The 16,542-nt window shown below is 42.9% G+C and overlaps 1 protein-coding gene across 3 annotated transcripts in view; it reads right to left on the bottom strand.

Annotated features, from left to right (window-relative positions):
- The window catches only part of Cpvl (carboxypeptidase vitellogenic like), a 103,961-nt gene that overhangs the window by 12,818 nt on the left and 74,601 nt on the right, over positions 1 to 16,542 (bottom strand). For all 3 annotated transcript variants that reach the window (XM_032905160.1, XM_032905159.1, XM_032905161.1), the window contains one exon: positions 12,759 to 12,941. In XM_032905160.1, coding sequence (XP_032761051.1) covers positions 12,759 to 12,941 — 183 coding nt within the window. The remainder of the gene's footprint in view (positions 1 to 12,758; positions 12,942 to 16,542) is intronic.

The raw sequence follows: 16,542 nt of genomic DNA, 5'->3' as shown, positions 1-16,542 counted from the left end.
GTTCATGCTGGGCTAAGGCATGGCAGTAGTACCTGCTTCCTCCCCTGGTAGCCTGGACTTGTCCTCAGAGCAGGAAGCAGGGGGTGGATCAACCAAATATATTTATAGATCACAAATGAAGCTATTATAATGAAATAATAAAGTAAAACACCAACTTGCAATACAATGTGTATGAATATATACATATGCTATTAATGTAATCTGAAACCATTGGCTCTAGTAAGGCTGTGACTTTAAACTAATGGTGAGCATAAAAGTCATTTCCAGATGTCAAAAACAGTACCTGTGACAGGGACTCTGATATGAAAATAGCTCTTCTTTCTGGTGAGATACTCAAAGATACTGCCAGCACTACTGGGATTTATTGCCTACATTCAAAAATAAAAGGAAACGCCAAATTTCATAATTCATAATGGAAGGAAATACTATTTCAGCAAAGGGTTAGTAAAAATAAAGATACAATTTTTTCCCCTTCTAAGTTCAGCAACCTCTTGAATCCAAGCCATAGAAGACCCTTGTCCTAGGCTAAGAAGCTTTATGGAATAACTAGGAAAGACATTAAGTTTACTCATTAAAAGACTACACAGACTGAAACAATAGACTTTCTCCCCTTTGGCATAGAAATCTACCAGCCTCTTGTGGTAGTTGGGCAACAGTGAATAGAAAGGAATTCTGTGTCCAGTGGCCAATGGCCAGGGCTTTGGTTGAGAACCAGCACTCTGGATGGCATTTAAAGCAGACACTGCCTGACACAAGTCCTTGTCTGTCAGAGAGGGACACAATTGCATTACTCTCTACAATCACTGCACACCAAACCTCCCATAATTGCAGTGCAGAACAAAACTGCTAGCTTTTGAGAAAGGAAGCTGACGCTTTGAATAAATAAGAGTGTTTTTCTATGAGTCTAAATCAACAGCCTCCCAGTGGTTAGAGAACAAGGCCCACTTGTAAACCGAAAATGAATGGCAAGAACAGAAGGTGAGATTTTAGCTTAAGTGTTTGGCGGAAGGTTTTTGTGAGCCAAGTGTGGACTCTGCTGAGGGGTAGAGAGGCATCTAATATTGTGACGCTTGTGACCACCTGCTGGTGTTTCAGCAGCAGAGCCCTGCTCTTTGATTCCTAGCTGGAACGCTAGCCAGTAAATTAGGGTAGGATTTCTCAATGTCCTTGTGGATCAGAAGAAGTTTGTCCACACACAAGCCACCTGAGACTCCTGCAAGACGGAGGCCAAAGTAGAGTCAACAGGAACCAAAGACAATATAGGTTCTATTATCAGATTATTTGCTATTCTTTTCCCCCAAGAAGAATCTGGCCTCTCTATGGGATTTTCTTGACGAAGACAACACAGTAGAAAAAGGGTAGTTTGTGACTTTTGACTGCAGACCTTAAAAAGACAGTCAACTCGTTAGTCTCAATTTGACAGACCTGCTGCCATGTAAAGAGTTCCAGGCTAGCATACCACCTAGGAGGCCCCAGAGGGAAAGAGCTCTAGAGAGGGACCCGCACTGGCTATCTCAGCTTTCACCAGGATCTAGATGGATACAGATGTGTGTGTGTGTGTGTGTGTGTGTGTGTGTGTGTGTGTGTGTGTGTGACCTCAACCAACCCTGTCTGAATAAAACACCCAGCCAAGTCCAACCTCTCCAGTTTATTATTGTGAGAAATAATAAACTGTGGCCTTATGCCACTGAGTTCTGGAAGCAATTGTTATAACACACACACACACACACACACACACACACACACACAGAGAGAGAGAGAGAGAGACAGAGAGAGAGAGAGAGAGAGAGAGAGAGAGAGAGAGAGAGAGAGAGACTAGAAAATATTCATGGCTAAGATCAAAAACTCAGGTGACAGCAAATGCTGGCGAGGATGTGGAGAAAGAGGAACACTCCTCCATTGGTAGTGGGACTGCAGACTGGTACAACCATTCTGGAAATCAGTCTGGAGGTTCCTCAGAAAATTGGACATTGAACTACCCGAGGACCCAGCTATACCTCTCTTGGGCATATACCCAAAAGATGCCCCAACATATAAAAAAGACACATGTTCCACTATGTTCATAGCAGCCTTATTTATAATAGCCAGAAGCTGGAAAGAACCCAGATGCCCTTCAACAGAGGAATGGACACAGAAAATGTGGTACATCTACACAATGGAATATTACTCAGCTATCAAAAACAATGACTTTATAAAATTCATAGGCAAATGGATGGAACTGGAAAATATCATCCTGAGTGAGGTAACCCAATCACAGAAAAACACACATGGTATGCACTCATTGATAAGTGGGTATTAGCCCAAATGCTTGAATTACCCTAGATGCACAAAACACATGAACTCAAAAAGGATGACCAAAATGCGAATTCTTCACTCATTCTTTAAAAGGGGAACAAGAATACCCTTGGCAGGGAATAGGGAGGCAAAGTTTAGAACAGAGGCAGAAGGAACACCCATTCAAAGCCTGCCCCACATGTGGCCCATACATATACAGCCACCAAACTAGATAAGATGGGTGAAGCAAAGAAGTGCAGGCCGACAGGAACCGGATGTAGATCTCTCCTGAGAGACACACCCAGATTACAGCAAATATATAGGCGAATGCCAGCAGCAAACCACTGAACTGAGAACGGGGACCCCCGTTGAAGGAATCAGAGAAAGGACTGGAAGAGCTTGAAGGGGCTCAAGGCCCCATATGAACAACAATGCCAACCAACCAGAGCTTCCAGGGACTAAGCCACTACCCAAAGACTATACATGGACTGACCCTGGGCTCCAACCTCATAGGTAGCAATGAATAGCCTAGTAAGAACCAGTGGAAAGGGGAAGCCCTTGGTCCTGCCAAGACTGAACACCTAGTGAATGTGATTGTTGGGGAGAGGGCGGTAATGGGGGGATGATGGGGAGGGGAAGCCCATATAGAAGGGGAGGGGGAGGGGTTAGGGGGATGTTGGCCCATAAACCGAGAAGGGGAATAACAATCAAAATGTAAATAAGAAATACTCAAGTTAATAAAGATAAAAAAATAAATAAATAAAGCTAGCAGACAAAAAGAAAGAAAGAAAGAAAGAAAGAAAGAAAGAAAGAAAGAAAGAAAGAAATTCACTGATAAGTCTTAGCCAATTCTTTTTCCCTAAGAGACTAGAGTTCCTAACTGATAACCATCTTTCTTTGCTCTTGAGTTAATTTTTTATTAGACTCACAAGAGGGTTCATTATCATGACTTTGATACATTCATAAGTATTGTACCTTGCTCTTGTGAATTCCCTGCCCTACTATCTCTCTATGGCAGAGAGAAAACAAAATGTGTACCAAGAGCTTGGATAGTTTGTAGACCACACAGAACAAGAAAGACAGTTTCCCGTGTGGTCTTACCCAAACCACCAGCTCCCACTGTCTTAGCCTCCAGGCCAGAGAAAGCCATGGGCATTATATGGAAGCAGCCAGGCTAACTATAGTCAGACTCTTCTCAAGGGTGCATGTTTTCATCTGGCAGTGTCCCACCCCTGACCTTTTCTCAAGATGATGGTCACTATGGCCTACCCCCATCTCATGGCTGAGTGACTGGGATATTTTGACCTATGAGAAGCATCCCAATGAAAGTCCTCTCCCAGAGCTCCCTTTTGGCCTGTCTTGACTACATTTTATTTCATCTTCCATCTTTCCAACCCTACTTTCCTGCTCCTATACATAATTCCTAAAGTCCTTAACATCTGCTTTTGGAGACTCCAATTGTAGCTTCCATAAAATCTTATTCTCTGCCAAAGCTTTCAAAAACAAAAGTTCCCAGGTGTGATGGTTTGAATATGCTTGTCCCAGGGAGTAGCACTATTAGAAGATGTGGCCCTGTTAGAATAGGTGTGTCACTATGGGTGTGGCCTTTAAGACCCTCATCCTAGCTGCCTGGAAGTTAGTATTCTGCTAGCTGCCTTTAGATAAAGATGTTGAACTCCCAGTTCCTCCTGCACCATGCCTGCCTGGATGCTGCCATGTTCCTGCCTTGATGATAACAGACTGAACCTCTAAACCTGTAAGCCAGCCCCAATTAAGTGATGGCCTTGTAAGAGTAGCCTTGGTCATGGTATCTGTTCACAGCAGTAAAACCCTAACTCAGACACCAGGTCTGGAGACGCAGAATTAGGATATACCTCTCTACAGAAGGCAACAGAGTTGGGGGATGGGTAAGGATGAAGGACTTTTTAAACAAATGCTGTAACAAAGCCAGGGCACATTATGAGTATTAATCTATAGCTGGTAATATAGATATAGGTATATATGTTCTGAATATTTGTATTTACTCTGTTTTTAAAGAACTTCTCATCTTCTCTCATTTAGTCGAATGCCAAGGTTGCATGCATCACTCTGTCTCCTTTCATAATGTCAATACCGCCAGTGGCTTGCTAAAGACCTTTCTGGAGTCAACTGTCCATAACAATCTCCCAAAATATTTTAAATTGTAAAAACAAAACAAAATGCAGTAAATTGTCACCAGGGAAGTACAGGTATGGGTTTTGGCATTTTCTGGGTGACTTTCCTTAGAAGCATCCAAATCCTTAGCTGACTTTCCTTGCCATTTAGAGGCCTTTAGTGGCCATCCCCACTTATTATTTTTTGAATTGTGTGTGGTCACACACACACAAATCTAAAGTTAAAGTTAGTTTCAAAACAGAGTAGCTAGATGGCTGAGGTAGTTTTACTTTCTGTCTGCATATTCATCCCTCTCCCTTCTTTCTTCTCCTCCTAAGACGTACTCTTGGCTTTTAGGTTGCAAAGTTTTGTATGTGGTCTAGATGTACTGCCCAGTACTATGGACATCACCATTGTATGTGCACCCCATGGGCAAGCATGCAGCCTTGGGTCTGCTCACCCAAGTATTCCATTCTTCTCTGCTTCACTGTCCTCTCAGCATCTAAGCACTCTCTGTGGTGTAGTGGAAAGACCTAGATGTACTATCTAACGTTATATACAATGACAGGTCTTTAAAGCATTGAACAAGTTTCTCAGGTGAAGTTTCCAGTTCCTCATTTATATATTAGAAAAAATATCACCATAGATTATAGAGTAGCACCAGGGATTCCATAAATCCAAGGATTAAGATGTACCTGGTGGGCCACAGCACAAGGTCTTGCTAATGCAGGAGTATTGTCAACCATTCTTAGCGTCTCCCCTGGATCCCATCACATCCCTACTGAGTAACTCTTCTTACTCTTGAGTTTGCAGAACAGGTAACCAGACCATAGCTAGTAAGTGGCGAGACTAAATTCAAACCAGGCTTACCTAAACCAATAGTCTGCCTCTTACTCACCAACCAATGACCTCCATCCAACAAGACCACTCTCTGGAAGAGTCAAGCTCTGAGTCACTGTGTTCCTTCCTTTCCTGCCAAATGTCAAGGTATTTTGGAGAAGTTCCAGAGACAAGTCTGAGAGTACTGCGGGGTAGACCTCCCTCAGGGTCGGGCATAAGCTTGCCCGGGGATGTGCTGCAGGGGCTGGACGCTTAGGACTGCTGGGAAGACAGAGGACACAAGCACACTTCCTCTGATCATCACTAGGTTTTTAGTGACATGAACACAGAGAGGGCAACATACCTCCACCAGGAAGCCCATCGTTATGGCCTGGACATTCCAAAGCTTATTTTGTCCATGTCTATGTAGAGCTGAGAATCAAGCAACCTCATGAATAAGCCACATTCTCACAGCAAAGCTCCTAACGGGACAACCTATTTCCAGGGCTTCCCTGGCCTAAACTTATCCTATGGCTGCTGTGTGAAAGTTCTCTTACAGCTGCAAATATGTTTGTAAAATCTCTCAATGTTTTCCAATTGCCCAAATAGAACATACACCCTTGAGCCCAACACTAGTCCCCATGACTCCCTTCTAGTTCTTTCCTTCAAGCTCCAGACCAGGAACCAATATGCTCTCTCCATCTCAGATCTCTTATCCAAGTTCCCATCCACGTTCTCTCTGCTTACTTAACCATCCGACATTTGTTAGTTTATTAATATCACAGGTGCCAGTTATACCTCTTCTTACTAGTGGATGAAGCTGTTCTAACTCCCAACCCAGCTCTACAGCTTTGTTAAAATCCAGTGTCCTATGTCTACTGGACACTGTCACCACCTGGTGCAGGATTAGTGGGGTTTCGAGTCTGCTCCATCACAGGGTTCGGGCCACTTGGGAAGGCAGGACACAGGAAGGTAACCTCACTTACCCCATGCTGCCGCTGGGCAGGCGTCGGGCTGTGGGAAGCCACGTGAGGGACACTGCTAGGGGGGTGGGGAAGCACCGTCTGTGGCATGGGACACAGCTGGAGCTGACTGGGGTCCCTGGGCCTGCAAGAAGGCCAGGGTGGTGGGGTTCTCAGGCTCTTGGGCATCCAGGTGCCACTTCTGGTACTTGGTGTCCTCACCTGGACAGTGAGATCTATGTTCTAGTCGTAAGATGCTACCTAGTTGAAATAACTCATCCCATGAGTCCTAAATAAATGTAGATTGATCCTGATACTGAAAATGTATATAATATAGTACTTATGACTAGCTGAAATCAAGTAAATTAGATGTATTAATTATGCAAAATTTATGTTAACAGAATTCTCACTCAGTAAAATCTACCGAAGAATGAAAATAGACAGGTAATTCAAGCTTTTAGTTCGAGGTTCACAGGGAGAATAGTGTCAATAAATATTTTCAGTAAACATTCAAAAATGGATATGATTAAATTGTTTTCTTCAAAACATTTAGCTTAGTGAAGTTTACAATAGAAACATGTTCCTCAAGTAGTTCAGCAGTGTGCCTAGAAACCTGATACAATTTTAATATATTCCTCACTGAGTCAAATAACGTTGGGGAAAAAAAATCATTGGGGCCTAGAACAGACCTGTAATCCAGGAAACCGAGGCAGGAGGATCATAAGTTTAAGGGCATCCTCAGCAGTGTAGTGAGATCTTGTCTCAAAATAAAAGTAGCAAGGAGTGGAGGACATAGGTCAGAGGTAGAGCACTTGCCCGGCCTAGGGAAGACCCCAGGTCTGAAGCAAACAAAAACCAATGAATCATCCATGAGCTGGCATGATGACCTCTTTTCCTACCTCCAGTCCTTCATCCCCAACCATCACCAAGCAGCTCCAAGGCACTGAGCGGGAGTTGGGGAGAAGGGGTGGTCATCCCAACACGCTTAAATTATGATGCAGAATGCAGGTTCCCTGTGTGAGGCATCTGCTCCCTAGAGCTAGGATATGTGGGCCTCCTGCTTCTTTTGTTCATCCTTTAGAAACCAGCTCAGCACCGGTTTACCTTTCAGTGTGTCGTGCTTTCTTGGGAGGAGTCAGATGGCTTACTGTGATAGCAGCCATGGTTTTCTGGCTGGTGAGTGGCCAATTCCTCTGTGACACACAATGCCCTGAGCATCAGTCTGGCTTTCTAAATGGGTAGACTTGTGCAAGATGTAAAAAGGACATGTGTGAGTCTCAGATAATATAGCAATTAGCAAGATGGATTGGGGGTGAGCTTGCCTGAGCAGGTGGCTGAGGAGATCTCCGTGTGCTTCTGAGATTTACATCTCTAAGATGAGCATGGTGTGTCAGGGAGGTACCATCTATCTGCCCTTCATAGCTCAGAGTACATATCTGCCCCCACAGCCCAAATATGAATATCTAGCTTCCCCTTGTGAGCTGGCTTTGAATAAAAAGTACGTTCTTAGATCATAAATTTCACCCTTTATAATTTTCTTTTTGCTATATGCATCCTTGTAAGCAACCCACGGAAGGACAATAAAAGTAGAAAGAAGAACACTCTCTGTGAATCATGTCAAAGGTTCCTGGCAGGAAGACAGAAGGGACATCTGGGATGTTCATGATCGAGGCACCGACTAATTTAGCCTCTGGAGATGACACTTTCCCACCTTGCAGATAGCGGCCATCTCCCTGTGCCATGGATCATGTTTCTCTTGTGTCCCCCCTTCTAAGGGCAGGAATGACATTAAATAAAGGCCCTACCTTTGTGCATTCATTGACCTCAGGTGCTATCCCTGCCATGTATTTACATGGGGTAGAGTTATAGCAATGGGGTATGCGTGCTTGTACATGTGTGTACACAAAACATGGTCCACAGCAAGCAGGCTACATGAAATCTTAAAAACATGAACAGCTGGGTTAACCAACATGTTTAAAATAGGAGTTTAAAAAAAAAGAAGTATAGCAAGCCAGAAGAAATGCCAGTAGAAAAGAAACTTGAAGCATGAAGAAGAATGTGGCATGGTTTCTGGTTTTGTTTTGTTTTTGTTGTTACTTGTTTCATTTTGGTTTTTTTTTTTTTTTTTTGCATGTGTGTGTTGTACGGGGGGTGATTTTAGGAGATCTTTGGGTAATTAGTTTTCTTTCTTTCCAGTCTAGGCATCAAACCCAGGGCCTTAGCTGGGTGAACACACCTAACACCTAAATACAATCTTGGGGGGGGGGTGAGAGAATAGAGCAAGACCGGCCCGTGAAGGAGTAGAATCTGAGAATTATATGAATATGACAAAAAAAATATACACCAACTCAAACCCTTACTTTCCAAAAGCTAAAGAAAGCCATGAAGCATGCACTGCCGTTGTCCTAGTTTCTGCTGCCGAGACAGGAACATGATCAGAAGCAGCAGGGGAGGGAGGGTTTGCTTCAGCTGACACATCCTGCTAACAGTGGATCACGGAAGGAAGTCGGCACAGGATCTCTAGACAGGAGCCTGGAGGCAGGTAGTGACACAGGAGCCACAAGGAGTGCTGCTTGCTTCCACTGGCTTCCTCCTTTGCTTTCTTATGCACCCTAGGACCACATGCCCAGAAGTGGCACCACCCACAGTGGGCTGGACCCTCTCACATGAATCCTTAACCAAATAAATATAAATAAAAAATACATACATACATACATACATACATACATACATACATACATACTATGACTTACAGACTTGCCTACAGCCACATTTAATGAGAGCATTTTCTCAATTGCCATTGCCTTTTCCCAGATGTTTCTAGCTTGTATCAAGTCAGAATAAAACAAGACGAGACCCACTCAATGAGGACAGGAACAGGGATACTCATCTTCGTACCTTCTAAGTCAGAATAGTAGAACTGCTGGGAAACAGCATGCAGAAGACCTTGAAAGGCCAAAAGCAGAACAAAATGAAACACAAGTCACCTTCAAAGGAAGATCAGAAACGCTAATGTCTGACGTGGCATCACAAGGGTACGGGGAAGACAGAAGCCACAGCCTTCAGGAGCTCGCAGTAAACAATTAGATCCCATTGCACTAGCATGGCCTTCCCAATCGAAGGAGGCAGAAAGGCACATACAGGCAGAGATGCATGAGCGAGCGTGTAGTCGATGTACTTTTAAAAGTAAATACTAAAGATGTGTTTGAAGGGACAAGATATGTACAAAAGACTGGTTTGCCGACAGGTTGAATGTGTAGTGAATTTTCAGTGAGTATTGGTTGGACCAAATGCTATTAGTAATGTCTCTTTAAAACAGACATAGAAGTGTTTTGTTTTTAATAGCAAAAAACTGGGAAACAGGTAAAGATGTGACTATTCTGAGGTTCTCACATTTATCTGAAAAATAGTAAAATTCTAATTTATATTAGCACTAAGTAAGCCTACATTCATAGTGGGCTAGTACTGTTACAAAACAATTTCAAAAGATTGATAACTCACACATGTATTGATAGAAATAATAAAATGACATAAAGCTCCAGGGAGTTTTAAAGCTAAAGGAAACAGAAATATAGAGCCAAAGGAACAAATAGAAAATATATAATAAGACAGTAGATTTAAAAAAACAGTGATTATATTAAATGCAAATGTACAACTCTAAATTTAAAATACTGTCAGGATCCACAAAAAATAAAACCCACTATACTGCATTAAGAAGTATATCTTAAATATGGGTGCCATAAAATGACAAGAAGGGAAACACTGATTTTTTTTAAAAAATGTATCCCATGTGTACACTTTCAGAAGAAAGTTTGTATAGTTACACTACCATCAATCAAGTCACCTTAAAATGAGAAGCATTGCTACACACAAACAGGATGGTTCATAAGAAAGGAAGATTTAGTGCCAGGAATGTGTAACAAGGAGTCTATGGCTCTAGGCAGCAAGCAGCACAAAGTAAAAGGAAAAACAGAACAAGCTTCACATATAGCAGCAGATGCTAAGGGATCTCTCTTGTTAACTGTGGGCAAAGAGAGGTAGAGGATGGGAGGAAGGGAGGCAGGGAGGGAGGGACAGAGAGCGAAACAAAGAGAAGAAAGAAAAGGGAGAGAGACAGAGAGGAGAGAGACAAACAGAGATAGAGAGGAGAGATACCAGAGAGAGACAGAGACAGGGAGAGGGAGAGGGGGGGGGGAGGGAGGGGAGGAGAGAGAGAGAGAGAGAGAGAGAGAGAGAGAGAGAGAGAGGAGAGAGGAGAGATGGGGTGGAGAGAATTGTTATACCCAGCTATGAAGCCCATGAACCACAGTGACTGTAGGGGTAAGATACAGCTGAGGGTGTAAGAGTAGATTTTCTTTGGTCAACAAGCAGCCCTCCAATTGAACTGAAAGCCCACTCAACAGGAGAATCATTCCTGGTTTTATCAACCTAGCCATCCAAGCACCATGGCTGGTGAGGTCATAGAGCTTAGAGAAGAACATTCTTTGCCAATTCTCTAAACTAGTAAGTGCATTCTCAATAGTTTATGCCCTATCCACAGATACGTGTGTCTTTGACCACTCATCAAAGAGGCTTCTTTGGTAGCAGATGGAGACATCACCAAAATCGATCAAATGTGGAGAACAACAAACTGGGGCTTTCCCGCTGACAGCACAACTCCTACTTCTAGAGTTTAGTGAACATTGTAATAGAGGTTATAGAAAGAGAGTAAAAGCCAGAAGACAGGACATCTGCTTCTGGATAATGTGTTCTATATAAGGCAAAGAGTTACATCCATGACATTAACAATATGACTGCTTAAAGAAGATTCACACAACGACAGCACCAGTTGACATTTCAGCATAGATGGAGGAAATCTCACAAGGTCCTAATCCCAATGAAGAGCTATAGCCAATTAGTGGCTAATAAGAAAGACTGAGTCAATCTCCTCCAGAGATGAGCTGTCCATTAGGCTACACAGTCTCACATCAGTCTTAAATATATATGCATATGAGCAACACAAATGGACTCAGCAAGTTATATTCGTATATTTATATGTGCATATATAACAATAATTTGAAGAAGAGGAGGTCATGAACTTGAGAGGGAGTAGGGGGCACAGGAAGTATGGGGGAAGGCTTCATGGAAGTGATTTTGAATTCTCAAAATATTTAATGTAAAAAATGTTTTTAAAAGACCTTGATTGGCATAGAAAACATTACAACCAACAACTGAAGAGTGTGATTGCTTTAAAAGTATAGAGAAAATTTTTGCCAAAACAACCACTTTGAGAGCTGGAAAGTAAATTTTAAATGGTTGAAACCATAAAGAATATGTAGGGTTTTTTAAACCACAAAGCTACAATAGAGTACATTCCCTTCTGCTGATAGTAAATGCAAGAAAGGAAAAGTCAAAATGTTTGAAAATTAAACAGTACACTCTAAAACAGCCTACTGGCCAAAGGAGATAAAACACAGTGGAAACTGTAAATACTTTAAATCAATGAAACTATAATGAATCTTTGTGTAGGCTTAATACCAAGCTAACATACATATAACATACATTGATAAGTACAGGCTAAAGCTTCATCTTCTAAGCCTCTGTCTTAAAGAATTTTAAACGATGGCAAATAACTCACAATAAAGACAATAATATGATAAAAGCATACATAATGAAACAGGACACAAAACTCTAACAGAGAAATCAGCAAAGACAATGTCATTTGTCACTTGAAACCAGTAATAACTTCATTTTGCCTCAGGCAAGAGAGAAATAAATTGCTGATATCACTACAGATCTTTAAGAGGAATTTAATGAAAGTTTTGGGAGCTCATAAATTCTAAATTTTTAGGTGAAATTGAGTAGTTTGTGGGGGAAAAAAATCCCCTAAAGCCTATAATAATGTTTTCTTAGAAACAGGAAAAAGTCATTAATCCTCTGTTCAATTGCATGCATGATTTGAAGTCTTTTCTTAAGGAAACCTTCATGTCCAGATGGCCTTACCTGTACAGTTTACTAACACTGACAGCTATTACTGGACACCGGAATGGGAGAGGCTGACCAAGGCGTGTTACAAAATTCACAGAAGTCTGTTTTCAAAACTCAAAGAGAAAGGAAAATTCCAGGAGTAATACTTAAGCCCTAAGTGGAAGTCACTCTGCAGGGTCAGCTAGCGAGAGAGCTTTTTCTAGTTATCTCTCCATATGGCTTATAAAAACATGTTCACATATGGCGGGAGGAGGTCACACTGAATTTCCTTCAAATAACCGGTTTGAAATAATCAACTTCCCTTTGATTCCCAAATAGACTTGGATTTTCTCATTAATGCTTCTCCACTTTGAACTTTTCCAGCATCTCATTATGTCTTCGGCAATGCCTAGACGCCATGTCTGTGATGACATCAGTGATCTTAACTTTGATATTGGTGCCGTATCTTCTCTGTTGAAGAGGGGGGCTATAGAACATGCATATTTACACCTTGGCTGTTTTATGACTTTGCTTACAGACAGCCATAGCTTACTGGTCTCTGTGCTTCGTGTTTATGTTTACCAACCCACTCCCATGACCCGTGTGGCCCAACCGCTTGCCTACCTGATGGAATTTACCCACGCGCCGCACATAACCTGCCACTTCATCATCAGATTCGAAGATCTTCCAGACCTTTTTATGTGCCCTTCTGTATGCGTATGATCCCTTCCAGTCCATGCTCATCAAGGAGCGTTCTGTCAGGGCAGCGGCCACAATGATGTCCAGCTGGCCATTGTAGATGAGAACCTGAAATGAAATCCCACCCTCAGCAGAGGTGGAATTCGGAAGGAAAATCAAGGGGCAGATTCAGGGATGGAGGGTGCAGCTGAATCAGACATAGGTCCCTAGAGGCTACCCTAACAGACCTGAAGCTCGCTTGCTCCCAGACCACCACACGAAACAACAACCTGAAAGAAACTCCAGTCATGCCTCAGCTAGTACGTCCTTCCAAAGTTAACTCATCATAGTCAACAAACACTTGGGTCCCCAAAGATAAGCAAAGAGGTTTTCCTGGACTCCTTACAACATTGATCTCTTTGGTCTTCAATTTGGTCTGAATGCAGACTTCTGGTTGAGCTCTCAAATTGGATTTCACTGTGTATAGTATCCCCGCCTTCATGATGCAGCCTTCTTAAAGGGTGTAAGCAGAAGTTAAAGGTTGTGTGTGTGTGTGTGTGTGTGTGTGTGTGTGTGTGTGTGTGGTGTTCATGTGTGCATAAACCACTCACTTGACTCTCTAGAAAGAGGCTACATTTTAATGGAACCAAGAGATACTACACCTTGAATTCCATATTCCTCAGTCCTCCTGGGTCAGGTTTGAAGCAATTACAGCTTCTTGAAACAGGAAGATAGATACAAACTCTCAAATCCATTGGCTCCGTGCACTTAAGGCTTCTTTGCTTTGCTATGATATCCATGCAAATCTTTTCCTCCCACATAAACATAGCAGAGAGAATGCCGGGACAGCTTGCTTTCTCCCACACAACTCAAAATTGACATAGAAAGGATTTAGAAATATGGATACTTTCTGTTCCCAGTGACCCCATTTTGCACTCTCCAAAAAGAAAGAAAATTAAAAGTCATACGACTATGCTTGCTGAGTCTTATTATATCCACCAATGTAACAAAAGCCAACAGCCTGGAACTGATGAGTCACCCAAGGGTCAGTGCCTTTGGAGCTCTCTGGGATGCTGTAAAGTCACTTAAGTGAGGTGGCTATGCTCACCATAGATTTGAAATGCGAATGCTGAAGGACAGACATAAGCCATATTACAATTACCTAAGCTGTCTATACACAAACACACATATGTGAAACAACACATTTGGAAAATAACATGGTTCCTGAATTCACACAGTAGAGACCTGAGCCACTTCCTCCTTTACTTCCTGTACTCTGCCATTGTTTTCATGGATCTAACCTGATCTCAATAAAGCATCGCGAACGGAGAGGTTTTCCCAGATTCTGTGCAACCTTGGGTATAGTCTCAGGCTCTGTTTTGGCCTGAGTGGAGAGACCTTTGCTTCGGTCTTCAAATTGGTCATCAAGGGTTCTGCCGCATGTGTTTCCACCTCTGCATGGCACGGACTTCCTGGAAGGCTTTAATCTAATTAAAACCCCAGGGCTTTGACACACGCCCAAGCCTCAGAGAGAGGTGGGCTAGGATCAGGCTAAGATGAAAGTCCTGGGCCTCCTCCACAGCAGCACCCAGCCTTTCATGCTGCTCAGACACCGTCGCCACCCCCTCTCCTACATGGGAACCCAAAGGGGAAAGTCCTTGATAGATTTAAGGCCATTTGTAAAGATTTGACCCAACTGAGCAATAAAATACTTGCCATTGTTTATACAAAACACCGCCTCAAAGGCTCCTAGTACTTATGGCCTGTGTGCAAAGCCTCCAAAAGTATGGAAACAATTACACGTGATGGGGACCAGTGAACAAAGCTCAAATTCCTCACCATTCTCAGAAGGCCTCATTATGGCTGATTAACAAAGATAATCATGTTCAAACTAAGTCCTTCCAGAGGTTCAGTGAGAAGATGCGGATTAATTAGCAACTTGCCAGGTTGTTCGTTCATCTGGGCTGTTCATGGCCACACTGCATACCAGCATCTTTTCTCAGAAGTCACTAGGAGCTATTTTTTAAAATATCATCACTGCATCTTTACCATATATTATTCTGTAGCTGTTGTCAGATACACCAGAAGAAAGCTTTCAATCCCATTAAGATGGTTGTGAGCCACCATGTGGTTGCTGGGACTTGAACTCAGGACCTCTGGAAGAGCAGCTGGTGCTCTTAACCACTGAGCCATCTCTCCAGCCCTCACTACTGTATCTTTAAAACCAATGTAAGATGTTTTGTTGTTGTTGGCTTGTTTCTTTCTTCATTCTTAAGGGACAATAACAAAAGTCATAGCCTTCAGGCTCCTCTGCTCAGTATTGCAGGATCTTGGTGTTTGCTGATCTAAACAGAGACACAGCCTCTCCCTGAGCTGCTTTCCTTATTATTTCAAACTCCAAACAAACCAGAAGACCAACATTCTGCAACAAGGCAGTGAGCATCCAAGATGCATAATCGTGTGTTTGGGGAGTGATGTAGTCCGTTCACTTTGGAGAGCAGGCAATGAATATCCCCTTTTCAAAGCAGGGCAGACACTTTTAATTTCTAAAAGGCACACAAATCAAATGTAGCAAAAGAGAAATCAAAGAAATGGTTGTGAATATCTTGATTACCAACTTGGCTAGCTGTCTAATGTAAGAGAAGTCTAGACATTTTTGCTAAAGCATGATTCTGCATGTGTCTATGAGGTGTTTCCTCAGAGACAACTGGGGTGTAGGTTAGTGAACTTAATGCATGTCTTAGAACCCTATGTGTTACTGCTATGAACAGACACCATGACCAAAGCAACTCTTACAAGAACAACATTTAATTGGGGCTGGCTTACAGGTTCAGAGGTTCAGTCCATTATCATCAAGGCAGGAGCATGGCAGCATCCAGGCAGGCATGGTGCAGGAGGAGCTGAGAGTTCCACATCTTCATCTGAAGGCTGCTAGCAGTATACTAGCCTCCAGGCAACTAGGATGAGGGTCTTAAAGGCCATACCTACAGTGACACACCTACTCCAACAGGGCCACAACTTCTAATAGTGCCATTCCCTGGACTGAGCATATACAAACCATCACAATGGGGAAATGCCTTCCCTAAACATTGAATGGTACCCTCCACCATGTTGGGGGTCCAGATAGAACAAAATGTCAGGAATAGGGGAAGCCTGTGAGCTGCATGCTCCGTCCTCAACAGATGCAGGGTGTCATTGCCTAGGGTGTAGTGACCCTAGACACCAGACTCAGATCCTCCAGGTTTTCAATGCACATTCATACCTGTCACTCCCTGGGGTTGGGGTACGTGACTTCTTGGTCTTTATCAGGCAACCTCTGGACTGAATGAGTAGGTCAGAGAGCTCAGGACCTGGCAGTGGTGAGTGGAGAAGCCCAGATCCATGTAGTCTGGAAGCCATGAGCACAGGCCATCTATTTGCATCCAAAGACACACAGCAGAGGGCTGTGGCAGGTACCATATGCCTGCAGTGAAAGACACGTGCTTGCCCTGGATGCTCAAACACTAGTCAGTAGTGATTTAACTCTATCTGTACTAGACTGAGGAGTTTCCCAGGATCAGCCTTTCAGTGGGGAGAGCATGGAGTCACACATTCTTTCCCACTGGGTGTGCGAGTAATTAAAGCAAGAAACTCTAGAGACAAGGAGAAGAGAAAGACGTGAGATTTTAGCTACACGCCCTTGTCCCATAGTACATCAAATTAAGCAAGGAGCAAGGAAAGACAGTTGGAG

Source organism: Rattus rattus, chromosome 6 (genome assembly GCF_011064425.1).
Source record: "Rattus rattus isolate New Zealand chromosome 6, Rrattus_CSIRO_v1, whole genome shotgun sequence".
NCBI classification, from domain to species: Eukaryota; Metazoa; Chordata; class Mammalia; order Rodentia; family Muridae; genus Rattus; species Rattus rattus.
Note: the sequence above shows the minus strand (reverse complement) of the source record. Positions and strands in the feature narration are given on the sequence as shown.